Source organism: Lynx rufus, unplaced genomic scaffold, assembly GCF_022079265.1.
Source record: "Lynx rufus isolate CCGP_SWC_20201006 ecotype Redwood Valley unplaced genomic scaffold, mLynRuf1.p SCAF_23, whole genome shotgun sequence".
In the NCBI taxonomy this organism is placed as follows: domain Eukaryota; kingdom Metazoa; phylum Chordata; class Mammalia; order Carnivora; family Felidae; genus Lynx; species Lynx rufus.
The window spans coordinates 7722110-7748590 of NW_025814838.1; the positions used below are offsets into that span (position 1 = coordinate 7722110).

General features: G+C 42.7%; 2 protein-coding genes across 2 annotated transcripts in view; one reads left to right on the forward strand and one right to left on the reverse strand.

Moving 5' to 3' along the window:
* The first annotated feature begins 1840 nt into the window (after nucleotides 1-1840).
* Nucleotides 1841-16612, forward strand: PDZD9 (PDZ domain containing 9). The gene is made up of 5 exons (XM_047087577.1): nucleotides 1841-1871; nucleotides 3744-3923; nucleotides 8398-8587; nucleotides 13568-14279; nucleotides 15997-16612. Exons 1-4 carry the CDS (start codon nucleotides 1841-1843, stop codon nucleotides 13959-13961), a joined length of 795 nt encoding a protein of 264 aa, XP_046943533.1. The 3' UTR covers nucleotides 13962-14279; nucleotides 15997-16612.
* The window catches only part of LOC124517891 (cytochrome b-c1 complex subunit 2, mitochondrial), a 30818-nt gene continuing 19360 nt past the window's right edge, over nucleotides 15024-26481 (reverse strand). Inside the window, exons 11-14 of the mRNA XM_047087576.1 lie at nucleotides 23309-23389; nucleotides 20769-20845; nucleotides 16623-16776; nucleotides 15024-15291 (exon numbers count right to left, since the gene is read on the reverse strand). Of these exons, the coding sequence (XP_046943532.1) occupies nucleotides 15208-15291; nucleotides 16623-16776; nucleotides 20769-20845; nucleotides 23309-23389 (396 nt within the window). The 3' untranslated portion in view covers nucleotides 15024-15207. The remainder of the gene's footprint in view (nucleotides 15292-16622; nucleotides 16777-20768; nucleotides 20846-23308; nucleotides 23390-26481) is intronic.

A 26481-nucleotide genomic window follows, 5' to 3' on the forward strand; every position in this document is an offset into this window, starting at 1 on the left:
ACCCAGCTCCGAAATTCCATCTTGGCATCTACTCTTGCAGACCATCCCTGGTGCTAGCTGCTGCAGGTTGGGTGGGCTTTCCAGGAAACACTCTTGAGCTGCAAGGAGTTTATTGGGGAGTGCTCTTGGAAGCCACGCCCATGAGGGGAGGAAGGGGGAGCAGCATTAGGCAAAGGGAGAAGTCAGGTGGCAGTGCAGCCACAGAAGGACCTCAGTAGACCCCACAGGAGCTCTGGAGCTGGGATTGCCCTCCAGGGTTGCTCGAGCTGGACTGAGGGAGCCAGATTTTTACCCCACAGTGACCAGTCACTGGATGTTAGCTGCCCTGGGAAGGTGTAATCTTGGGCAGGGAGCTCAGCTGGAAGCAGGGGTGGGGTGGAGGAGCAGGAATAAATCCTTCAGTCCCGAAGGGGGATCTGGGCAGCACAGGATGGCATCCACAACCGTTTGTATCCTGCAGTTCCACCCATTGGTGTGATCTTGGCATCTGCCCTGAAGAGAGTTTTCAGCCTGGAATGGAGGGAAGGCAGATGGACACCCTATGTGCCAGGCGCCGATAGGCTCCCCTCCCTGAACCTCCGATGCTGACATGCTTTAGTTCCACAAACTCTCACTGTCCCCCTACTAATAGGAAAACAGAGGAAAAGGATGCATTTTATGACAGAGTTAATTTGGTGTCTGCATAGACACCTTGCCAGACTGTTTGGAGGAGGAAACTGGTGATCGATCACAAGAAGCCACCTGCTGGAGACTCCTTGAGGTTGAGAGCAAGAAAATGGATGACTGTTCTTTCCCTTTGTCCCAGCCTCTGCAAGGTGGGATTTATTGAATGAAAATCTGCCCTGGTTTACTGTCTGGGTAGAGCCACAGAAACAGCCCGGTAAACTGGGTTTACCATGGAAATCTTTGCACAGTGTCTGACATCTAATAAGTGCTTGATAACTATTGAAGGCATGAATGTAAGGTGCATAGCTTCTCTGTTTTATCGGGGTGGGAATGAGGACAGGACCTACCTACCTCATCACATTGCTTTCTGTTTCTTCTAGAATATATTTTTGATAATTTACAGTTTTCTTAAATCATCCACTTGATCTGCTCGTTAAATCTAAGTTCCAAAAGGATAGGGCCCTTGTTTGTCTTGCCGACTGTTGTGTCCCCAGCATCAGCACAAACCACAGAGCGGGCTTCCAGTAAATATTTGTCCTATGAGCGAATGTGTGTGTGGGAGGAAAGAATTATTTTGGAAAAAAGAAGGAAGAATTAATTTCTCTCCTAATCGTGACTCATTTTTTTTTTTCCCCGAGCCACCCTTGGCCCCTCTTCTCGTGCAAAACATTGATGAAAACAGTGCAGTTCCAAAACAGTTGGGACTATTGATGCAGCAATATTTAAAAACATCATTACTGGGAGTGCAGCAGGGGATTGTGTGATCTTATATGGGCTTCTAGTTAGGGTCTGCCTGGGTCCCACAATTTCACAGCTTTGCCACACCCGCCTCTGTGCTTCCTCCATCCTCCCCACTTCGGTTGTTTTCCAAGAATGGATGATGAACCCACTGTGAGCCAGACACTGTGCTGCTCCCTGAACGAGTTTGTTCTCCGCCAAAACTTTCACTCACTCCTTTTTCCAAGTCCGCTGAGGCCTTGTGACCCCACGGATGCCCCACGTCTGCCCCCTGGCGGCCATCCCGAGGGGCAGCGCCGGAAATCTCCTTGCCGCCCGGGGTCCCCCGGTCGCCAGTGGCCAGCCCGCTGTGCACCCCCTCCTCGCGGGTTCGAAACAGTTGGGAGTTGGACCCACTCCAGCTTCGGCTCCAGGAGCGGTCTGCCCTCCTGGGGCCATGGAGAAGGCCGCCCATAAAAGCAAAAAAGGTAACTGGGGAGTGGGGAGAGGGAGACGCCCTGGAGACAAAGCCTTCATTACTTTGCCTCCCCTGTAAAATGGGAACGTCACCCTCTTGGCCTGGGAGGTAGACCCTCGCCATCATTTGTTTACCAAACTATAATTTACATACAGTAAGAGCCTCCCCCTCCCCCCCCGCCCATTTTTAGTGTATAGCTCTGAGTTTTGACCAATGAATACCCGCATATAACCACCACCACCATCAAGATGTGGAAGTTTCCCTCCCACACACGCTCCCTCCCCCATCCCCAAATTACTTTGCTCCTCTTTGCCACCAGCCTGCACTTCAGTGCCTGACACTCCTGATCTGTTTCTATAGTTTTGCCCTTTCCACGGAGAGTGTCATAAAAGTGGAATCGTGTGGTATGGAGTCTTTTGAGTCTGCCTTCTTTCCCTTAACCCTGCTGTCTTTTGAGACTGGGTCTCCTATAGATTATTTTATCCTAAGCACAATGAAGTAGCAAGCTGAGGTTGGAACTCAGACCTTGTCTGAGATGCCACTTCTCTGTATGCTCAGGAGCTAGAGGCTGAAGGAGGGTCTGAGCTGCTCCAAATGGCTCCCAGAATCCTGAAAAATCTCCGAATGTGGTACCTTCTTTATACTGGGTTACTTTACTTTCTATAGAGTCTCTGCGGTTTGGGGGAAGGTGAGGTTGGAGACAGCAAGGACACTTGCTTACAGGGAAGGGTCATGAACCTGGGGGTGGGGGGGACAGGGGGCACCCCTCCCTCAGCAGGCCTCTTGGGCCCCCCCAAAACACCACAGTCACATGGATTTTGCAAAGGCCTATCACTTGTCCTTCAGGAAGAGCTGCTGAAAACAAATGTCCCCAGAAACTTCCTGTGTACTGAAAATGAGTCTTCTGAGAAGCTTCCTCTTAGGAAAGTAACTTGTTTTAAATCACTCCATAGTCTTTGAAACTTTTCTTGTGAGAATCAGTTCTGGAGAAAACATACTTCGGCACCCTTCCACCACCACCCATTTTCCCGGATTTTCCTCCCAAATGATCTTTCGCTATCATTTCTACTGACATCGCCATGGCATGCTTGGGTGACTCCAGTAACACTTTGATTTCCCACATCCACTCTGGATCCGGCAGTCTGTGCCCCGCACAGCAGCCAGCCGGGTTCATTTGTTTGTTTTGTTTAAGAAAATACAAACGCTACAAGGTCCCGCTTAAACTGCTCCTAAGCTTTTCCAGTGAGGTAAGCCTGTGAGGCCGCGCCAGTCGGCTGTGACTTTGCTCCTCACGAGTGCTCTAGTGCATCTCTGTTCCTTCCTCACAGCCTCAATCCAGTTTGCTCCCTCCCACCCTCCTTTGTCTCAAGATTTCCTGTTGGTCTTTTTGACCTCGATTCAAATTTTGCCTCCTGTATGAAGCCTGAACTGCCTTCCCCGCAGGATACCTTGGCCTCCTGGCAGTCCTCCTCAGAGCTCTCTGTATTTTTCCTTCATAGCATGTGTTACAGTTTGTTATTCAACATCTATTTATGTGACTGATTAGTATCTGTCTCTTCCACTAAGCTGGAGGATCCATAAGGGCAAGAAACTGCTATTTCTTAGCACACTGCCTGCATCAAGAAACATTTGTCAAGTGAATACATAATAACTGACATTAATTAAGCACTCAGCAGGTGCCAGGCACTGTGCAAAGCCCTGTCTCATTTATTCTCGTAACAAGTCTCCAAGCTAGACACGTACTGTCCTCACTTTACTGATGAGGAAACTGAGAAATAAATAGGTTGAGGAACTGCCCCAGGGATCTGGCTTTAGAACCCCAGTGATACTGTCATGCTGCTGTCCAGGTGAAGGACTAAAAAATCTCCCCTCTTTATATTAGGCAAAAACGTTGGCTTCAATGTCAAGTCATCCATACACAACTTGAGCAAAACTCAGCAGACCAAACTCACTGTGGGCCACCTGGGCTTAGGCCTGATCATCATTCAGAATGGGCCCTACCTCCAGATCACCCACCTCATCAGGACGGGGGCTGCAGCCACGGATGGAAAACTCCAGCCAGGTGACTGTGGTTCCCCGCCCCCCCCCTCCCATCTGCCTTCGGGGAGACCCCGGTAAATAGGTTTTAGTGTAACCATAATAATGATGATGACATTGTTTGAGAGCTTTTTGTGGGCCAGCCAGTTGCTAGCACTTTAATAACCCTCGCTGTTTTATTTTTTCACTGAATTCTTACAGTAAGTCTCTAGGTAGGAACTATTGTCATCCCCCTTTCACAGGGGAGGAAACTGAGGCACAGAGATTGAGTTCCTTGTCTAGGTTCACCTGCTCTGGCAAGTGGGATGGTGTCATTCCAGAGTTTATGCCTCTCTGTGGACAAACTTTTCTTCTTCTAGGTAGGCAGTATTAATCATTGTTAATGTTTAGAAGCATGATCTCATTTCATCCTCCTGACAATCCCTGAGGTAGATTCTGCATTAAACCACCGTATAGATAAGGAGTCAGATATTTAGTAAATTGCCCATTGTCACACCAGGGATCAGGGATTTGAACCCTCTCTGTTAGACTTCAGAGCCCAAGGCCTTTGATCAACACTGCCCTGCTTCTCTTGTCTTTGGGAGAATGAATTTTCCATCCAGTTCAAGATGTGTTTTCCAGTGTCTGCTCCAGTTCTAGGGCTGTGCTCAGGAGTCAGGGAGGCACAATGGGATGGTAAGGTGGTGAGAAACAAGAATCATCTGGTTTTAGCTGGGCCTGAATTCAGTCAGGCCCAGGCTCTGTCACTTTCTAGTTCTGTGACCTTGGGCAGTCATTTAACCTTCTAGGCCTCAGTCACCTCATCTCTAAATTGGGATAAGAGCTACCTTCCTCAGAGGTTGCTAGGATTTGGAGAGATAAATTTTATGAAAGTGCTTTGAAAACGACAGTTCTATGGAAATACTGGCAATCATTTCTCTTAGGCTGTTCTTAGAGAGTTTCCTGACTTGTGGCTTTTCTTTCTTTTTTTCTTTAAATAAAAAATGATTGTGGTACAGGAGCCCCAGTGGATTAAATTACTGATTTATAATGCTACTTCCTAGAATCACCTTGGGAGCTTTTAAAACTGAGATGCCTAGGCCCCATCTCCTCAGAGGTTCTGATTCAATTGATAGGGGGCTGGGGACAGGGCAGTTCATGATTTAAAAGCTCCTCAGGTGATTCTAACTGCAGCTTGTGTTAGAAGCAGGGGATTAAAGAAGAAAATAGATAAATGATGCCATTATGAAAGTTTGCCCCCACCTTATAATCCAAAACATTCTCTCCAAATGTCAGTGCTTGGTGCTGGGGAAAAAAAAGCACCAGGGAGACAGTTCCAGACCAAAAGAAGTCCAGCACAGGTTCCCATGAGCTTTTCCTCAGTTTCTCTGGGGTCAGGCAACAGAAGCTGATTCATAACCAGAGCACACACTCGCTGGAGTGGGACAGGAGTGTGCTTTTATGCACAGGAAACAGAACCTCATGGTGTGGCTATGGTTAGTGGGCTCCTGGAGGTCAGAGGCAGTCTTGAATTAATCTTTTGCTTAATCTTTGAATTAATATGCTGGCACATATTATGTCTGTGCATTAGTAAATGAATAATAAACGTTTGTCACTGGCATTGTGCAAGGTGTTTCCACATCTATTATCTAATTTAGTCTTTACAAACTCCTGGAAGGTCGGTAACACAATGTAGAGGGTTGAAGATGTAGTAACTTGGTCAATACACGGAGCTAAGTGGGGGGGCAGAGCTGGGACTTGAACCCATGTCTAGAGAGCCCACACTTTTGACCGGAAGTGGGATTTCAGTACTGGAGAGAGTCCAGAGTCCCAAATCTCTTCATGATGGGTCAGTCACTTCTCTTCAGGCTCTTGGTTTCAAAGACCAGAATTCAGTCCTTTTAACAATGAATGAGATTTTCAGAGGTGATAGTCCCACAGACCTGCTATTTCTTCGACCCTGTTACCTCCCAGCCCCATTATTTCTCATCCACGTGTTTTACATTTTTCTCTTCTGGTGTTTCAAATTGGGTTTCATTTCCTATTGAGTTTGCTAGTTTAGTTTAGTGTTTGTTTATTCTGGCTGAATTAAAATTCCTTTTGGCCAATATGGCTTTAAATAGACTGATATCTAGAGTCTTAAGAAACAGTATAGCTTTGAAGGTAAATACAAGTCATATACTGGTCACATTCATTCAATAAGCGTTTCCTGAATGCCTACTGTGTGCAGGTGTCCTGCTAGGCATGAGGGCATAATGGTAAGCCAAACAGATGTGGTCTCTAGCCACCTGGAGCTTGTGGAACTCAGAGCCTTGTCGGGAGAGATGGAGAAAAATAAATAAAAATCTATTTTTCAGTAGTGGCTTGGCTGCTGCAAAGTTGATTTAATATAGGTAATCGAGACAAGGTTAATAATAATGTGATTCCTACAGCCCATTAAAACAGAAAAAAAAAAGTGTAATGGGGTTGGTATTCATACATACCAGATTGATGTTTCTTTATGAAGGGCAATGTTAATATCTATTGCCAGACTAATCACACTCATACAATGACACCTTTGGTTTACAGTCAGGATGGTCAGGGAATTAAGCTGTTTATTTTCTGCCCTCTTGATAAAAAAACATCCTTCAACAACGTAATTAAGCAGAATGCCAAGCCATAGCTTTCAGCTATAAATGTTCCTTTTAACATCAGGCACGTAAACTCATCCAGTGAGGTGTTTGGTTTTGTTTTGCCATTGTAATTAACCTCTGTAGGATGAACAGCTGTTTCAGATGGCACACTCTGCAGGTGGCTGGGAGAAGCTTGTTTCATTCTGAAGTTAGCTGCAGATCCTAGGCTGGTTTTATCATCAGCTACTTTGTAAGACCAAAGCAGGTTTTTCTTCACCCTTCCAAGTATTCATTTTCTTCAGTACTTTTAAACTTAAGTTCTTTTTAAACTGAAGTTTCTGATAGGATCTAGCACCATGAAAGTTTGTCCTTGGAGCCTTCCTTTGAGATCAGCATTAATTCCCAACTACAGCACAGTGGGGTGTAGTATCACAGAAGGTACTGCATCCTCTCTCCTCCTTGGAGGTTAGGCTTCTGCTGTCTGGGAATGAAGGTAACTGAGGGGTCCCTAGCTTCTCACGCACAGAGAAATGAACACATCCTTTGGGACTTGATTGGAGTCCCTTTATCCAGTGTTAGTGATAAAGTCTCCATTACCATTTGGCAGGCTGTTAGTTCTAGTAAGATCTGAAGACTAAGATTTTACCTAATGTGAGCCCTTAAGAAGTAATTTCTTTGTATTCCTTCCTCTCTTGCTGAATATCCTTGCAGTAGTCAGGATTCTTCACTGCAAGCAATCAAAAACAGTGCCTGTGAAGGCACTGAACTTAGAACCTTGAGTCTGACAGAACTGCCAGAAAGGCTGGAGAACCAGGCTTGGAAAATGATGACAGAACGCGGGGCCATATAGAACTACCCCTGGAAACCGGGTGCTTCCATCACCCAGCTGCATCTCCTGCCCAGGTTCAGTGACCCAGGTGGGAGTGCCCAGTGGCTGGATCTAGTTTACATGTCCATGCCCTAGGTGCTGGCAGCAGGGAGGTGGACAAAGATATGCACTTAGGGGGTCCAGGGACTTGCTGTCAAGATGTGGTTTTCTTCCCACTTGCCAGGAGATCAGAAGCTCTATGGTTGACCATCACACTTCCCTTCCTGTCCAGCAATGCCCTAAAGTAGGAAGTCTAGCTTTCAAATCCCTTTATCCAACATACTCTCTATATACACATCTTAAGCTTAAAGCATGCTAAATGTCCATTGTTTCATGCAGAATTACTTGCTCAACTAATACCGCACAAGGCAGAAAATTAAAATGAAGGGCTTTATGTTAATTTTTTTTTTTTTAACGTTTATTTATTTTTGAGACAGAGCGTGAACGGGGGAGGGTCAGAGGGAGAGGGAGACCCAGAATCTGAAACAGGCTCCAGGCTCTGAGCCATCAGCACAGAGCCTGACGTGGGGCTTGAACTCACGAACTGCAAGATCATGACCTGAGCCGAAGTTGGACACTTAACCGACTGAGCCACCCAGGCGCCCCAGAAGGGCTTTATGTTAATAGAGTGGAGGGCACTGGAAATTGCCAGGCAGGTACAATAGCAAGTAGGTCATTTACTCACTTAGTGTAAGTGGTTTTTTTTAATAATAATGACTATTCATTTTACTCGAAACAAACATTTTTAGAATCCTAAAGGATGGTTCAGATTATAAACGATTTTTAGCCTCTTTCACACCAAGGACTAAAGAAATACCATAAAAACATGATATAATATCTTCTACACCGCTATTAAGAAACATCTTGCATGCATTCATTATGTGAAGGACACTCATGTCACCTAGTTGGTCACTTTTATTAAATAAAGGCTGGAGTCTGGTTGAACTCGTAAAATGGAATACCTCACAGTGCAGCCAGAAGTGGTATGAGCCCAATGACCCATTATCTTAATTTTACCGATAATTTCTTTCCTTCTTCAGGTGATGTTCTGATTAGTGTTGGCCATGCCAATGTGTTAGGATATACTCTTCGAGAATTTTTAAAACTTTTGCAACACATCACCATAGGAACAGTGCTACAAATCAAGATTTACCGAGATTTTATTGACATACCCCAAGAATGGCAAGAAATATATGATTTAATCCCTGAGACCAAATTCCCGGTAACACGGTAAGTCGTTTATTTTAGGAAAACTTTGTTGTGCTACTGTTCCCCAGAGCCTGTGAAGCACGTGGTCTTGGTGAAACCGCTGCAGTAATTTAGTGGGTTTTTAAATCCTTCTGGAGAAGTACAATCTGCAGGACCTAATGTGAGGCAGATTGATAGAGGCAAGAGCCTTGAATCTGGAGCTAAAAAAAAAAAAAAAAAGAAAAAGAGAGAGAGAGAGAGAACCATCTAATGGGAGCTCGGCCTCCAAATCTACCTGCAATGTGTCCCTTTGTCCAGAGTCAGCCTCAAACGTGCTGTGGATCCCACGCCCTCATTTGTCTGCTGCACATTCAGCTTTTCTGTGGATCCTTCTCAATAACATGTAAGGCTTTTGGGGCCTCTGCCTCTTTACAAACCCCACCTTGACTCTGCTGCCCTCTCCCTGCCCCCGGCCACAGTCCTATCCCTTTGGCTCCAAACGTGCGTGAAGAGCTGTATCAGATGTGGCCATTTCCCCAGATGATTTCCCAGGCGCTCTCCCCCAATCTCAGTCCAGGCTTTGCTGTCTTCACTTGTCCAAGAGGCCTCTTTGCAGGGCCACTCACAGCCCTCAGGTTGATTCCAGCAGACTCTTCTCAAGTCGTCACTGTGTGTGGCTCCTGAGCAACATTCGACACTGTACAACTCCCACCCTCTCTTCTGTTGAAACGTCTTCCCCAGGCTTCAGCCTTGGAGTTCCCCAGCGCTCAATCTTTGGCTTCCTTCTCTCAATTTCCTGGGCACCCTCACTGATGCCTGTGGTTTCCGTCCCTCTCCCTACAGGACTGATTTTCAAATTGTACGACCTTCAAACTTGTACATTTAAACCGTTTCTCTCTCCCACTTGGTGGCTTCATTTGGATGTATCACAAACCCCTCACACTCGTTATGCCTAAAGATCAAGAGCCAGCTAACTGCTTATCTCCTTGGGGTGGTCCTATCTTACTGGGGGGGCATTTGCCTAGTTGAACAAGTCAGAAATTTAGAGGCTATGCTAGATTTCTCCATCTCCCTTGTTTCCACCCCATATAATCACAAAACTTGTCATTTTATCTTCCGACTCTCTCTCACATTTGTCCATCTCTCTCTCTGGCCACTATCATCACCCCAGTCAGAGCCACTGTCTACTCTCTTCCCCTATTCATTTGCTACACAGAACAATGCTTTTACAGTGCAAATCTGAATGTGGCGTGTTCCCTGCTGAAAATCCTTTTAGACCTCCTGTTCTCAGGATAAATGCCCAAACCCTTACACTGGTCTATGCTACTGCATGTGGCTGGGGTCTGTATCCCGCAGCCTCACCACATACTGCTGTCCTCTTCCCTCTCTAGTCCACTTTGCCTCTCAGCTTCTTTGTCTTATGTTTCTTTGCCTCGGACTTTACACTTGCCCTTCTCTGTGTACAATATGCCTAGGACTCTGTCATTACTCACCGTTGAAGGCTCATGGTGCAAAATTTTTCCAAGGGGCCTTCAAGTTAGGAAGTGTTAAAACACTGTCTGGTCCATCTGTCATATGCTTTCAGAGAAACCTGTGTATCTCCTTCACAGCATTTATCCTAATTTCAATGAAGTAATCTGTACAATCTATTGTTTACTATGTTGCCCTGGGAGAACGTAAACTGAAGGCAAGGACTAAGTCTGCGTTGTTAGGCTAAATCTACCACAGGACTTTCACATGGCTGAGGGCTCATTTATTCAGAGTGAATGAAAATTAAAATCCAGCTTTGAAGCTCAGGCAAATCACTTAATCTCTGAGAGCTTGTTTATCTGTAACACAGGAGTACCAGAGACTCCTCTGAGGATCAGATATGTGAGGAAGTTCTGTAGAACATGAAGACATGTAGAACATGAGATCCTTCTCCTTCAGTGACAAGTTCAGTGCTCTGATGCAAGAGTGGTCCTTATTAATTTGACAGATTTCTGAGCACTAGTTGTTACAGCTGTGTATCTTTGGTTATTGGGATGGGCTCAGGGAAAGCTGGCTAGGAACTTTACTAAGGACTAAAAAATGGTCCACACTGGATAGACATTACTTCAGATATTCCAACTTTTGGTCCAAGGGACTGATATGGCCAACAGATGTGCTTTGCTAGTCTCCCACAGCATTTTAAAAAGCCGGAATAGCAGTGACTGTAGAGAGAAGGAAGGATACGGAGGGGCTTTTCCAAGGGCTAGCAAAGTGTTTTTTCATTTAACTAGGTTTCTTTTTTTCATTTTTCTGTATATTTCAAAATTTTTAAATAAAAAATATTTGCATTAGTTGCCAAATTTACATATCTAAGATTCCATGGAAATTATCTGCATCTCTGGTTTCTCCTAAGAAATTAGAAGATGGGCTTGTGTCCTCACATGGTGACAGTGGACCAGAGCTGGTACCAGCTGTCCCCTTAGATCAGACACAAATTAGGGACAAGTTTTTCCCCCAATAACCAAACCAATCATGACAGTTAAAAATCATTAATGATAACAGTGAACACTTATTCATTGCTTACTATGTGGTGGACACTGCTTTACAAGTATTTTGCCATTTAATCCTCAGGTTAATTCTTTTTATTATCATGGTTACATAAGAAAACTGAGGCCAAGAAAGGTGTGTGTAAACTTGCCAGTGGTCACAGGACTAAGTGTGACTAGATCTGTCTCTAGAGCAACAATATCCAAGAACTTACTGCAATGGTGTAAATGTTCTTGATCTGTTCTGATGTGGTGGCCACGGGCTACATGTGGCTATTAAGAGCCTCAAATGTGAGGATTTGCAACTGAAGAATTTTAGGTTTTATTCAAGTTTAATCAATTCAAATTTAGCTGCCATACCTAGCTGGTGGGCCCTGTACTGGGGAGTGCAGCTCTCAAGGCTGAGTTCTTAATTACTTATTTATAGAACGACTATGTTGTTCACATTTTAATTGTTCAGAGTTTGAGATACAGAATTTTAAAATCTAAGAATGATGGGGCGCCTGGGTGGCGCAGTCGGTTAAGCGTCCGACTTCAGCCAGGTCACGATCTTGCACTCCGTGAGTTCGAGCCCCGCGTCAGGCTCTGGGCTGATGGCTCGGAGCCTGGAGCCTGCTTCCGATTCTGTGCCTCCCTCTCTCTCTGCCCCTCCCCCGTTCATGCTCTGTCTCTCTCTGTCCCAAAAATAAATAAACGTTGAAAAAAAAAATTAAAATAAATCTAAGAATGACAGACCGACCATTCAAAAGTAAGGAGGAAACACAGAAATAGCACAACTCAAGTATGAGACTAAAGCCCACAGGACTTAAGAACAATACCAACCACTTTCTAAATCCCTTTCTTAATTTGAAACAAAGTGCTTATATCTAAGGCACTTTAGTAATTTATGTGGAAAGGACAGAGAAGGAGCACAAAGGGAAAGAAAAGGCATCTTACACAAAGCTGGTATGATCTTTTTCAGGAGTAAATGGTACTGTGTGCCCATTGAAGAATATTCCACATAATGCTCTGGGCAGGTCCAGTGATAGAAAACTGTTTGTAATTAACTCTGACTTCTGCTCGTTTGTGGCTTTATAATCTTACTTCAGTTTAATAAGAATCTGACCCTACTACCTGTCCTTTATAGTTACCTAATACAGAGTTACAAAAGATATTCTTTGCAGTCTGAAAAAAAAAAAAAAAAGTAACCTGGATTTTGTTTTCATTCACATGCTGTTCAGGAAGTCCTAGGCATGTCTGAAGGCAACCTGTTCTAGTCCTGAGGTCTTCTGAATCTCCTTGCACAGCACTAAATCAAGGATGAAGGAAAATCACACACTAAGACTAGTGGCTCAGTTACTGCTGTTCGAAGTTTTGGGAGCAAGTACAACGGTCACACCTGCAAGAATATTAGTGATCATGCAAGCCAAGTCTAAAAGATTGGGGGGTGGCGAAGAAAACAATTTCATATTTCCTATTAGCAGGACAGATGTACCAAAGGTCTATAATCACAAAGATCTTTGTTAAATGAATGTTAAAATCTAAGAACGAATCTGCTGGGCAACAGCACCAGGATGAGGGGGAGCAGGTAACAGCATTTGTTCAGGAAAGTAATGGCAGGCTCAGGTATGCAGACATTAGAAAGGTTCAAGAGAACTGTAGATGATAGCAGGCAAGCATTGGGCAAGTTTCAACAACCAAGAAAGCTAATAGTCGGGGATGTGAGGGTGATCTGGATGCAACATCTGTCACTCCATTGATCACCAGGTGTCCCCTTCCTCCCTCACCCCTCCACATGCATCCCTTCTGAAGCCGCATGCTCAGTTGAAGACGACCGGTTCTTCAGTCAAGGGTATATGAGTAGCTGCTTTCCTCTGCTAAAAACCTCCATACAACCTCTCAAGAAAGCCAATAGTTGGGGCAGGTAACAAAAAAAATCTTTAAAAGCTTTTGGACAGCAACAGAGAAGTGGAATAGTGAATGAGACACATCTGGATGTAGAGGGTGTTGTATAAATACACATTTGTAAACCCAAAAGAGAGGCAAATGATGGTTCTCAGGAGAACAAAAGAAGGCTCAAAAATTTCCCGATGACTAGTGTACTTAGAGGTCCACTAGTTCCTGAATACCTTGGAAATTGGTAAGACACTGTTATTACTGACCCCATGGGACCCATGAGAAGAGTTCTGTGGAGGAGACGGCCAGGTTGACCTGTCATTCTGGAATGAAATTAACCCACACCTTAAAACCTGCTAATATTCTGGTCAGTAGTCTGACTTAAGTTATTTTCAAACTTTTGAAAGTGATGTGAAATAACTTAAGGCAGAATCTGATTTACATTTAGGAGTGGAAACAAATTTAAAGACAGTTTTGGAGAGAAAAACTTCAATGACACAGAAAGTGCTAAAGCTAAATTATATCCTTTCTTTGATGAACCAAAGCAGGTTACAAGACATCTTGTTAGGGGACAATGAATATGCAGACATGAAGAATACATGTCTTTCACTAATTTTTTTTTTCATTTCAGCACAACAAAGAAAACTGAGCAGGCAAAAGACCCTTTGGCAAGCAGTGATGACAGTGAAGATGTAGTTTCAGATAAAAAACTTAAGTATTATAAATATTCAAGGTCCAGTGGGCATCACTCTGCAAGGAGACCAATGTCTATCTCCAGAGAATGGCATGGCTACAAAAAGAAGAACCGTACTATTAGTGTAGGAAAAGGCATTAATGCTGATGTGGTGATTCACAGAGATCCCAAGAGAGAAGTGAGGCCCCCTTCTCCATACTGGACAATGGTGAAGGGAGACAACCAAAGCTCTTCCTCATCCACAGCCTCCTCTACCTCAGATGCATTTTGGCTAGAAGACTTTGCCCAAGTTGAAAAGGGCAGGGGTCAACCTGTCTCAAAAGTTGCTTAGGCAGCAGTATGCAAACTGGTGATCACATGAGCATCTAATTTTTGTGCATTGCTATGCACAGGTTTGCTATACTTACAGGAGGAATATGTGCAGACTTACCCATTCTTTCACAAGTGCATTCTGATGCCGTCAGAGACATTCTTCAATGTGATAATCCAAAGACTTCCCTGGGGTCAGACAGGCCTCACCACCTTATTCTCAAAATAGCAACATCATTAACACACTCCCTTCTGAGAAGAACATCTCATCTTTTACAAAATGCGGCAGAGGAACCCAGGACCAGAATGTATGAACATAGAGAGAATTTCAATTTTTAAGGTAAGTGCCACATTTTTATTTAGACAGTTAGCTTCTCTTGTTTTGCAAACTTCAAATGCCCTACTTAAAATAAGTAAGAGATGTATTTTCTGGCTAGTTGTGCACATAAAGTTCCACCCCCCTCCCCCCCTTCAGCCCTAAGAAACAGAATGGGAACAGATGAGGAAGAGGGAAAAGATGAGAAACAAAACTCTGTCACACAGTGAAGATAAATCAGACATAAAATGATGCAGTGGGAATATAAGATACGACTAACAGGGAATTTAGATTTTTCAGAAATAACTATACTGCAAGAAAGGCAGTAAAGAAAGGGGATAAAACTCAGACCATTTAATTGTTTTGACCCAAAAGGACAGAGTTTTAAACTGGTTTTATCTTTAAAAGCCATCGATAAAAGGAGTGCCTGAGTGGCTCAGCCGGTTAGGCGTCCGACTTCAGCTCAGGTCATGATCTCATGGTTCGTGAGTTCAAGCCCCGCATCGGGCTCTGGGCTGACAGCTCAGAGCCTGGAGCCCGCTTCAGATTCTGTGTCTCCCTCTGTCTGCCCCTCTGCTGCTTGCACTCGGTCTCTTGCATTGTCTCAAAAATAAACACTAAAAAAAAAATTTTTAAAGCCATCGATAATAATCTTACTAGTTTCTGAGCTTCTGTACTTTTAGATTCCTGTTCTCCTTTGCAGCATCTAAAACAAAGACCTCAGCATATAATAAATACTTGATTAACTGATGGCCAAGACATGAGAAAAATATTTCAACAGAATGTTTTATTGACTTTAAGTCAGCTGGGAACAATTTATGTATTTATGCTTTAAGACATTTCACCTTATTGGGGAAAAAAAAAAAGATATATGTTTTATTAGAGATTTTTGACTTTCACGTGTTTGCTGCTCTGGGCTGAGAAAATGTTCAGCTCTTTCCTGTTTCAGAATTTACAACTCATCAACGAAAGGTGTGTGCCCCAGATTTCCACTTGCTGCCATTGACTTCCGGCCAGAAACAAACTTCTTTGCAGCCTTGAAGTAAACAAACAAATGACAGAAAAAATTAACAGAAATAAGAAAATGTATTATGCAGTAGATAAACTTATCTATTTTGTTATTTCAAGAGTTTATGGACAGGGCATCCTGAGCCAGCAATTCTGTACTAGCCTCTTGTGAGATTAACTACAGGAGAGGGCTGGTATGTTATTTTAATTTGTGACAATGTAGGAAGCAAAGCTCCGATGTCCCTTTGAATGTTCCCTCATTACACGTGACTGAGCAAGTGTGGTGCTCCAGACATGAGGGTAGCTGGTAAAAAGGGGGATAGGGAAAACCTCACTGACATTGCAAAATAGGGCAGAGTCGGCCTCAGGCAGGGCAGTACTTTACTGTTTCTGTATTGCGATGGCAAATAGTCTGAGTCGATAAAAATACACCAACTGTCAACATAAAAGTCAAACTTTTATCTGTTTCCTTTATGCCACTATTTGAAGCAAAAAGGCTGGCCGATGAGGTCAGATGTACTACCGTGAGTAGCAGTCCCCCATGCTGTCTCAGGCACAGAGAGATCATGAAGAGGCAGCTGGGCTGGGACTCCCACAACAACAGTATAGTAAAGGAGAGCCATTTGGAAGGGTATGGAATGATGAACTTCGGGGCGAAGTGAAATCAAGTCAAAGTTACGACCTTAAAATACCCTGTTTCTTTTTTTTCTATCCTCATTGTCCCTACATTAAGGTGGAGCTGTTGGGGAGAAGATGGTGGAGACCTCTACAATGCAAGAGGAGTAGACATTTTTCATGTGGAAAAAACTGGGAAAACCCACTGATTGTGGATTTGTTCTGTAGTTCATATATTTGTTAGGCATAGTAGAGAGTACAAAAAGGTATAAGATATGGTCCTGGCCCTTAAAACAATTCAGTCTCACAATAATATATGTGAAAAAAAAAAAAAAAAGCAATAGCAGAATGTCTCCTGCTGAGAAGATGAACAAAAATCCTGAGATCCTGGATCGTGCGGGATTGGCACGACAGTTTATTTCTCGGGAGGAGAACAAACACCGAACTCAACTATTAGGTTGAATCACATGAAATTACCAATAATTCAACTCTTCTTGACCTCTAAGAATTTAAAATGGTTTAACCTATTGGTAATTTAGTTGAATGAGGAAGATACATACACCCCAAGTTGATGAGCCATTTACAGACGTGATGGTAATGAGCCCTCCTACCTCCACACCAGGTGGACAGGCACCAAACAGCAGGACAGTGACATATATAGCCCAAGGGAACTTATGCATTCCTTCTGAAATTGGGTCGAGGTCAAATTGTTTGATGTTAAATCATAAGTTTTCATTTGCTTACATTTACAACATCTGTGTCTGCTACGGAGTCAATCTGCTGAAGGACTGTGGCTGGTGGTGTGTATGAACCAGCAAACAGAGCCTGGGACCCGACTTCATCCAGGAACTCCTCAGAAGACTCCACTGACATTAGGTAGCCAGCTTTCAGCTTGTTCCTGTCCAGTAAAAAATATGTAACTATGCAGAAGCCAGTCTTATAAGAGCGAGACAATTTTAAACTCAAACATGTTTTGGTAAGTACACAAATTAAAAGCTTTGAAATCTTACAGTGCTAAACAGCTGCATTCTATTTCTTTAGTTCATCAATTATGTTATTATTTACATTACTATTTAGAAAGCTGTCAATACAAGATTATACTGAAAACCTAACAGACTGCCTTTTGATTTGAGACTAGAGCTTGTATCTCATTAAGACTATTTTATTTCTTAAAGTAGACTCCATGCCCAATGTAGGGCTGAAACTCATGACCCTGAGATCTGGAGTCGCAGGCTCCACCGAGTGAGCCAGCCAGGCACCCCTCATTAAGACTACTTTATTAAGACTACTTTATTTATTTTTTAAAAGTTTATTTTGAGAGAGAAAGGAGTGCAAGTGGGGGAGGAGCAGAGAGAGAGGGAGACAGAATCCCAAGCAGACTCCGCATGGTCAGTGCAGAGCTCAATGCAGGGTTCAAACTCACCAACCACGAGATCATGACTTGCTGAAGTCAGACACTTAACTGACTGAGCCACCCGGGGGGCCCCAAGACTAATTTTAATGTGAAGTTTTGATTAGTGAAGTAACTCTTGCCTCCTAATACTTTTCTGGTGATGATTTTAGGCACTTCTATTAAGGGAGAATATCTATGTGGGGTCTTAAGACACTGTTCACTTAGCAGAATACTGTGTGCTGATTCTCTATCTTCCCCCCGCCCCCCAGGACCATTTCTACACTGAGATTTGTCTCAGTGAGGGTAGGGCATAATTGAGAAGGCAGGTGGAAAAGGTCATTATAGGTCCTACAGTCCTTGCAGCTTAAATATGGGCACAAAGTGTCAATACAAAATAAAACAAAATCCAATTCATAATTCTCTCAAAGAAACTGGTGTTCAATTAAGACACTTAATTTAACTCTCAAACTATCCTCCTTTGGCACTCAGTACACGACTACCATTTAAACATAATTACAATTTAATGCAGCAGTTTTACCACAATGTCAGCTTAATTAAAGATTTTAACAGGGGTGCCTGGATGGCTCAGTTGGTTAAATAAGTGTCCACCATGCAGCTCAGGTCATGATCTCACGGTTCATGGGTTCGAGCTCCACGTCGGGCTCTGTGCTGACAGCTCAGAGCCTGGAGCCTGCTTCAGAGTCTGTGTCTCCCTCTCTCTCTCCCCCACTCACACTCTGTCTCTCAAAAATAAACATTAAAAAAAATAAAAAAAAATTAACAAACTGATGGTTACTGAATGGGCAGGGGGATGGGTGAAACAGTTGATGGGGATTAAGGAGGGCACCTGTTGAATCACTAAATTATACTCCTGAAACTAACATTATACTGCATGTTAAATGGAGTTTAAATAAAAACTTAAAAAAAAATTAGCTACAATAAACTTTACCAAGAGATTATCAGTTTGTTCCTTCAGCAATGCCTTACTTTCTCTCTTTCACTACAGAAAGACTAAGAACCTTACAAGAAAAATATCAACTCTATCAAAATGGCAGAAAACAAACACATTGACATTAAAAACTGAAATTCCCTTTTCTACATGTTGCTGTACCTTATAAAAACTGTGGGGCACTTAAGGAAATACATTTTCTGAAATAAATTAGATTTGAAAACAATTTTTCTTCTGTAAATCCAGTGTTTCAGTTTATTCTCCTCATGTTTTGTTTCTAGTACAATCATGTAGAATTGCATCCTATCAATCAATCCCTGGTTCCATGTTTGTAATATTTAATAAACTGTACTTATTCAAGAGATGCAATTTTTTAGTGTTCTCAGTGTAACAGAAATACTACTACTAATGGGAACAGAAATGACCGAGAAGTTGTTCCCTCCTGGGTTGTAATTTGCCCTGTCATACTTCCTTGGTGGGTCATATTAAATGACCATGAAGACAGTTTGAGTTTTACGAGTCCCATTTTGAACTGTCCTAAATGGGTGGAATCAAATAAATGTTTTAAACTGCTGTATGAAAACACAAGCTGATTTGTTCGAGACTCTCCCTGAAGATATTGAGGGGTGTTGCTGGCACTTTCAATAGGAATTTAAAAATCACCAAATAGGAGACAGGTATTTCCATCTTTTAATCAGATCCTCCTTTATCCGTGGGGCATTACCTTCCAAGACCCCCAGTGGATGCCTAAAACCACAGTACCAAACCCTACATATCCTATGCTTTTCTTATACTTACACATGTATATTTTTTTAGAAGGTGTTTTTTTAAAGTTTGTTTATTTTGAGAGAGTGCGAGTAGAGGAGGGGCAGAGAGAGAAGACAATCCCAAGTAGACTCTGTGCTATTAGTGTGGAGCCTGATGTGAGGCTCGAACTCATGAACTGTGAGATCATGACCTGAGCCAAAACCAAGAGTCATACACTTAACCAAATGAGCCACTCAGGTGCCCCTTAATTTATAAATCAGGCACACTGAGGGATTAACAGTAACTACTAATAAAAGAGAACAATTATAAAATATGCTATAATAAAAGTTATGTGGGGGGCGCCTGGGTGGCGCAGTCGGTTAAGCGTCCGACTTCAGCCAGGTCACGATCTCGCGGTCCGTGAGTTCGAGCCCCGCGTCAGGCTCTGGGCTGATGGCTCAGAGCCTGGAGCCTGTTTCCGACTCTGTGTGTCTCTCTCTCTCTGCCCCTCCCCCGTTCATGCTCTGTCTCTCTCTGTCCCAAAAATAAATAAAAACGTTGAGAAAAGAAGAAAGAAAAAAAAAAAAAAAAAAAAAAGTTATGTGAATATGGTCTGTCCCTCTCATTTAAAAATATTTTATTGTCCTGTACTCTCCTTTCTTCTTGTGATGATGTGAGATGACAAAATGCCTGTGTGATGGGATGAAGTGAGGTGAGTGCCGTAGGTGTTGTGACATAATGTTCAACTACTTGTGATTTTCTGACAATAAGTCAGGAGGGGGATTATCTGGTTCTAGATGGTGGCTGACTGCAGGTAACTGGAAAGCTAAACCACGGATAAGGGGGCACTATTGTATTTTCTGGTCTATCAAATCAGTAAAGAGGTAAAAAAAAAAAAAAAAAGAAATTGCTAATGGTTATGGTAGAATAGGCACTCTCATATACTGATAGTGTGATTATAAACGGGTATGACCTCTTTACATTGTGACTTTGAAATATACAAATAAAAATACTTAAACACACATGTACTTTAACACAGACTTCAGTTATAGTATTTTTAGCTCTCGACCCAGTTGGGAATCCATACCAAGAAAGTAATATGAAATAAAAATGTTTCAAACCCAAAGATATCTTTTATAGTTTATAATTTCCAACTGTAGGAAATGTCCAACAAGTATATTTTGATGCCCCAGTTAATACTTTTTGTAACACATTTTTAGTAATCTGAATGGAAACATTATAATGTTAAGAAAAGGAGGGGGGGGGCCTGGGTGGTTCAGTGGGTTAAGCGTCCGACTTCGGCTCAGTCGATCTCGCAGTTTGTGAGCTAGAGCCCTGCGTCGGGCTCTGTGCTGACAGCTCAGAGCCTGAAGCCTGCTTCGGATTCTGTGTCTCCTCCTCTCTCTACCTCTGCCATGCTCATGCTCTGTCTCTCTCTGTCTCTCAGTAATAAATAAACATTAAAAAAAATTAAAAAAAAAAAAGGAGGAATCACTGGTAAAGAATTGAGAGATTGTTTTCAATGTTTTTGTTTATTTTAAAATTTCTACAATAAACATGCTATTATATAAGTATATATACAATAATAACAATTATGTTTAAAAATGTATAAAAATGGGCAAGAAAATAAGCAAAACGTTAATAATTACATCTTTGGGTGGTAGATGTGGGTTGTTTCCCTTTCCTTTTAAATACTTTACCTTTCATTTCTTTTGTGCATGTCACAATATTGTTATAACTCAAAAAAATACAACTTTCAAATAACTGAAACACAAAACACACATTTAATATTGAAACTTACTTGGCAGCTAGGACATCTGTATTGGAAAGGTTTCCTTGAGCAATCATTTTTACTTGGTTATAGGCAGCCTTGATAACCTAGGACAGACAAGAAAAAGCTGGTCATTTTTGATCAGTGCCAAAGTGTCTTGAGCAGTCAAATGTTCCTCTACTGAGGCAGAAACACAAGATGAAACGTTAGTTCCAGGGAACTAGCACAGTGTCTATTTGGAATTCTTGTCACCATGTGATCCTCATTCTTCTAGTGTTCCATAAAGCAGCTGTTTGTATAATTTATAGTATAGCCAAGTAGCCAAGCTTCTTAAAAAAGTGGCAGAGTGCAGAGGATGCCAGTGTGGTTCAGGAAAAGCAAACACAGAGATTTATAATTGCCTGTAGAGAATAAACACCTTTCAAATTTCCCTAGACTCTTATTAAAGTGTCATGCTATTAATACTGCTATTCCTTACTATTCACTAAGAAGAAAGTAGTAATCCATGTACAGCTGATCTGTAAAGCCTGTCCATGCCTGGGATGCTGGAGTCAAGAAGGAATCAAGTTCCAGTGATGTGAGTGCATATTTGGCAAATATTTGTTGGGTAAGTTCATAAACCTGGCCCATGATTTTCTCCATCCTGACCTTGGCACCATTCTGGGTTACTGACCTATCCCTAATCACCTACACTAGGACCTTCATTTCCCCTGTGTTTTAGCTATCCATTTCTACAGCCACACCCAGCATTTGGACATGACCTAAATTTGCTCTGTGAAATCCCCAGTTACAAGTCCCATGGCCTAAGCCTTTAATCACACTATCCCTTTCTTTCACTTTATCAAGATCTTTAGTTCCCTGATTTGTCCACTTTCAATCTATGAGGTCCTTTTGCTTCACTTCTCTGTCACAGTTACTCTTGCCAGTGTGCCCCACTCTCTTGCCATCTGCCCAGACTTCTAACCTGCCTCCTTTGCAGGCTCCCAATCTTGGATCACCCCTACTACCTGCCTCCTCCATTTCTCCATTAGGAATACTACTGAAGAAAGATTATGAAGTGACTGTAATATGCAACATATGTGTAATAGGGGAAATGCGTGACTACAGTATGAATTTGTGGTCTCCTATCTCAAGGAGCCATCTACACGACCAGTGAGGCCCATTCCATGCATCTAGCCATTCATTTGTCTCAAATCTCATTCTTTTCTTTAAACTCTCCTCCCTTATTCTTTTTAATTTTTTTTTTAATGTATGTTTATTTTTGAGAGAGAGCGAGCGAGCAGAAAAGGGACCAGAGGATCCAAAGTGGGCTCTGTGTGGGGTGTCTGGGTGGCTCAGTCAGTTAAGCGGCCAACTTCAGCTCAGGTCATGATCTCATGGTTCATGGGTTTCAGCCCTGCATGAGGCTCTGTCCTGACAGCTCAGAGCCTGGAGCCTGCTTCAGATTCTGTGTCTCCCTCTCTCTCTGCCCCTCTCCTGCCTGTGTGTGCACTCTCACGCTCTCTCAAAAATAAACAAACATTAAAAAAAAATTTTTTTTTTTTTAAAAACAAAGTGGGCTGTGTGCTGAGAGACGTGGGGCTGGAACTCATGAGCCATGAGATCATGACCTGAGCCAAAGTTGGACGCTTAAGTGACTGAGTGCCCAGGCGCCCTCTCCGTTCTTGTAAGACATGATGTCGCCTCCTACCTCATCAGGAATGAACTTCTGCATTTTCTTGATATCCTCTTCTCCCAACATCAGTCTTTGTGTCCAAGGCTAAAATGTCCACTTGTACTCTACATCCCATCTGCTCCTGCTTTTTCAGATCCGATCCATTTATAATTTCCTATCTCCTATATACCTATATATGCTCCAATCTTTCTTTGCTTTCAGTGTGTAAACTCTTCCAAAACTACAACCTACTTCCCTGCAAGTCTGAGCTCCACTTGCCTATGCCTCTCATTTATTCTCATTTATTCTTTAACACTATAAATTTTAGCTCACTTCCAACACTCTGGTGAAAACTGATAATATTGCCAAATGATGTCCTAGTTTGCTATAACTACTAGAGCTCCCTGTGGTAACTAAATGGATGTTAACCCACAGTGGATCAAAATTATATTAATCATTCTCTCTTTTCTGGCCTCCAAAAATACCAGGTTCTCTTCTTTTTCTTCCTGTTTTCTTGGCCATTTTCCTTAGTTACTTGGTGGCACTTCCCTGAACTTGAGCTTCGGCTTTCTTTTCCTACAGTCTTTTACACACAACCCTCACTTCAATACAATCTCTATACTGAGGACTCCCAAATGTACATCTTGGCCTTGACCTTACCTGAGTTCTCAATACAGATGTCCAAGAGACAACTCAATGTCATTTGTCCAAACAGAGCCAAGAAAGAGGCACTTCTTCCCACTTTCCTGCTAGCACGAGTATACATTTTTAAGTTCCTTCCACTGCAGACACACTTCAAGGGTACTACACTATATGGAGCTCTGATAAGTCATGGCATTCACTCACTCACTATTTTTACTAAAAACATGTTAATGGAGGAGAAAAAAACTTGAGAGTTAGTGAGTCTGCAACTTACATCTCCAGCTGCAGCAGCCTGTGAAATGGTATAAATCCCAAAGAGTCCAGAATCCGAGTAACTGGCATTAAAAGCGGAAACCTGAAATATAATGAAATTTTACTGTATGTCCTTTTACCAGATAATCAGGGCAAAATTTCCCAAATAGACAAAAACTTGGACCTTCACAGTATAAGCAAAATATATTAATATTTCATGTAACCAGTTCTGTTAATGACTGCAGTGTTTTGTATACAGGTTACTTCTTTCAAAACTATAATGGTTTTAACTTTTTTCACTTAAATCTAAAATGGATTATTCCTTTACTTTTTACTGGGTACTTTCTAACCTTCTTTTGATGATTAAAGGTTAAACATTCATGTGTGAACATTATTATTACAGATGCGGTATGGCTGAGGGGTACAGACTGTGGGCTCTGGCATTAGACAAACTTGCTTTCTTCCTTCTGCTATTGTGACTTCTTTTTCATCAATTCACTTACACTTCTCCTACAGACTAAAGTCAAAGGACTGGGGGAAAATGTTTGCTTAGTGGATGTTATTTAGCTGTCCAAGGTAGCCAAAAGTTGAGCCTCTAGATAACAGGGGTATTGCTATCTGCACTCTGAGCAGAGGAGTAAGCTCCTTAAGGTGAACAAGAGTGCTTAGTATAGTGTTTCCCAGTGTTTATGCAGACAAATTACGTAAGGATCACCTGAGCTGTTATTAAAAATACAGACTTTGAGGATAGAGGAAGACGGCGGCATAGGAGGACACTGGGCTCACCTCGTCCTGCTGATCGCTTAGATTCCACCCACATCTGCCTAAATAACCCAGAAAACCGCCGGAAGACTAGCAGAAGGCCTCTCCGGAGCTAAGTGTAGACAAGTGGCTCACAGAAGAGGGTAGGAAGGGTGGAGAGGTGGTGTGTGCTACACGGACTAGTGGGAGGGAGCTGGGGCGGTGGAGGGGCAGCCCATTGGGCAAGGCAGAGCCCCTGAAGTCTGGCTTGCAAAAGCAGAGGGGCCGGACTCCGTGAGTTCTGACAGCCAGCGAGACTTAACATTTGGAACGTTAAAAGTCAACAGCTCTGCTCTCAGAGAACGGGAATGGCGAGAAGACACTGGGAGGGAGAGTTGTTGAGCCCCGGAAGGACAGAGCTTGGTGGGGGAACAAAGGCTCTGGCAAGCACCATTTCCCTGTCCCATCCCCCAGCCAAAATTCCAAAGGGAACCAGTTCCCATCACCAAACTTGCTTGCACCACGCAAATGCCCAACGCTGTGCTTCTGTGTATCCATCCCTCTGATGGGCCTGCCTCCCTCCTGGTGCTGCAGGGCCCCTCCCGCAGGGGGCCACAGACGGCAGAGCTAAGCCTGCCCCTCCCGCCCCTGTACACCTTGCGGATCCACCCTAATACATCCTTGGCCAGATCCCATCAAAGCAGCACCAGAAACCTGGCAGTGTGCAAGCAGCCCAGACAGGGACCACACCACTCCACAGAGAGGCCTGCCCCTGGAAGAGGGGAAGATAAGGTACACGCTGATCTGACTGTGGCCCCAGTGGTGGAATGGGGGCAGACATCTGGTCTGACTATGGCCCCACCACCAACACAAGTTACTCCGGACAGCACAGGGGAAGTGCCCTGCAGTTTGAAGCCACCGCAGGGACTACCCAAAATGACAAAACAGAAGAATTCTCCTCAAAAGAAACTCCAGGAAGTAGTGACAGCTAACGAATTGATCAAAAACGATTTAAGCAATATAACGGAACAAGAATTTAGAATAATGGTCATAAAATTAATCACTGTGCTTGAAAAAAAAAGCATACAGGACAGCAGAGAACCTATTGCTACAGAGACCAAGGGACTAAAAAAGAGTTATGAGGAACTAAAAAATGCTATATATGAGGTGCAAAATAAAACAGAGGCAGCCATAGCACGGACTGAGGAGGCAAAGGAGAGAATAGGTGAATTAGAAGATAAAATTATGGAAAAAGAGGAAGCTGAGAAAAAGAGATAAAAAAATCCAGGACTGTGAGGGGAGAATTAGAGAACTAAGTGATGCAATTAAACAGAACAATTATCTGTACCATAGGAATTCCAGAAGAAGAAAAGAGAAAGGGGCTGAAGGTGTACTTGAACAAATCATAGCTGAGAACTTCCCTGATCTGGGGAAGGAAACAGACATTGAAATCCAAGAGGCACAGAGAACTCCCTTCAGACGTAACTTGAATTGATCTTCTGCATGACATAGCATAGTGAAACTGGCAAAATACAAGGATAAATAGAGAATTCTGAAAGCAGCTAGGGATACAAAAGCCCTAACTTACAAAGGCAGACACATAAGGGTAGTATCAGACCTATCTACTGAAACTCGGCAGGTCAGAAAGGAATGGCAGGAAATCTTCAATGTGATGAACAGAAAAAAATATGCAGCCAAGAATCCTTTATCCAGCAAGTCTGTCATTCAGAATAGAAGGAGAGATAAAGATTTTCCCAAACAAACAAAAACTGAAGGAATTCATCACCACTAAACCAGCCCTACAAGAGATCCTAAGGGGGATTCTGTGAGTGAAATGTTGCAAGGACCACAAAGTACCAGAGACCTCACTACAAGCATGAAACCTACAGACATCACAATGACACTAAACCCATATCTTTCAATAATAACACTGAATGTAAATGGACAAAATGTGCCAACCAAAAGACACAGGGTATCAGAATGGATAAAAAAACAAGACCCATCTATTTGCTGTCTACAAGAGACTCATTTTAGACTTGAGGACACCTTCAGATTGAAAGTGAGGGGATGGAGAACTATCTGTCATGCTACTGAAAGTCAAAAGAAAGCTGGAGTAGACATACTTATATCAAACAAACTAGATTTTAAATTTAAGGCTGTAACAAGAGATGAAGAATGGCATTATATAATAATTACTGGGTCTTTCCATCAGGAAGAGCTAACAATTAGAAATGTCTATGCACTGAATACAGGAGCCCCCAAATATATAAAACAATTAATCACAAACATAAGCAACCTTATTGATAAGAATGTGGTAATTGCAGGGGACTTTAATACCCCACTTACAGAAATGGATAGATCATCTAGACACAGGATCAATAAAGAAACAAGGACCCTAAATGATACATTGGATCAGATGAACTTGACAGATATATTTAGAACTCTGCATCCCAA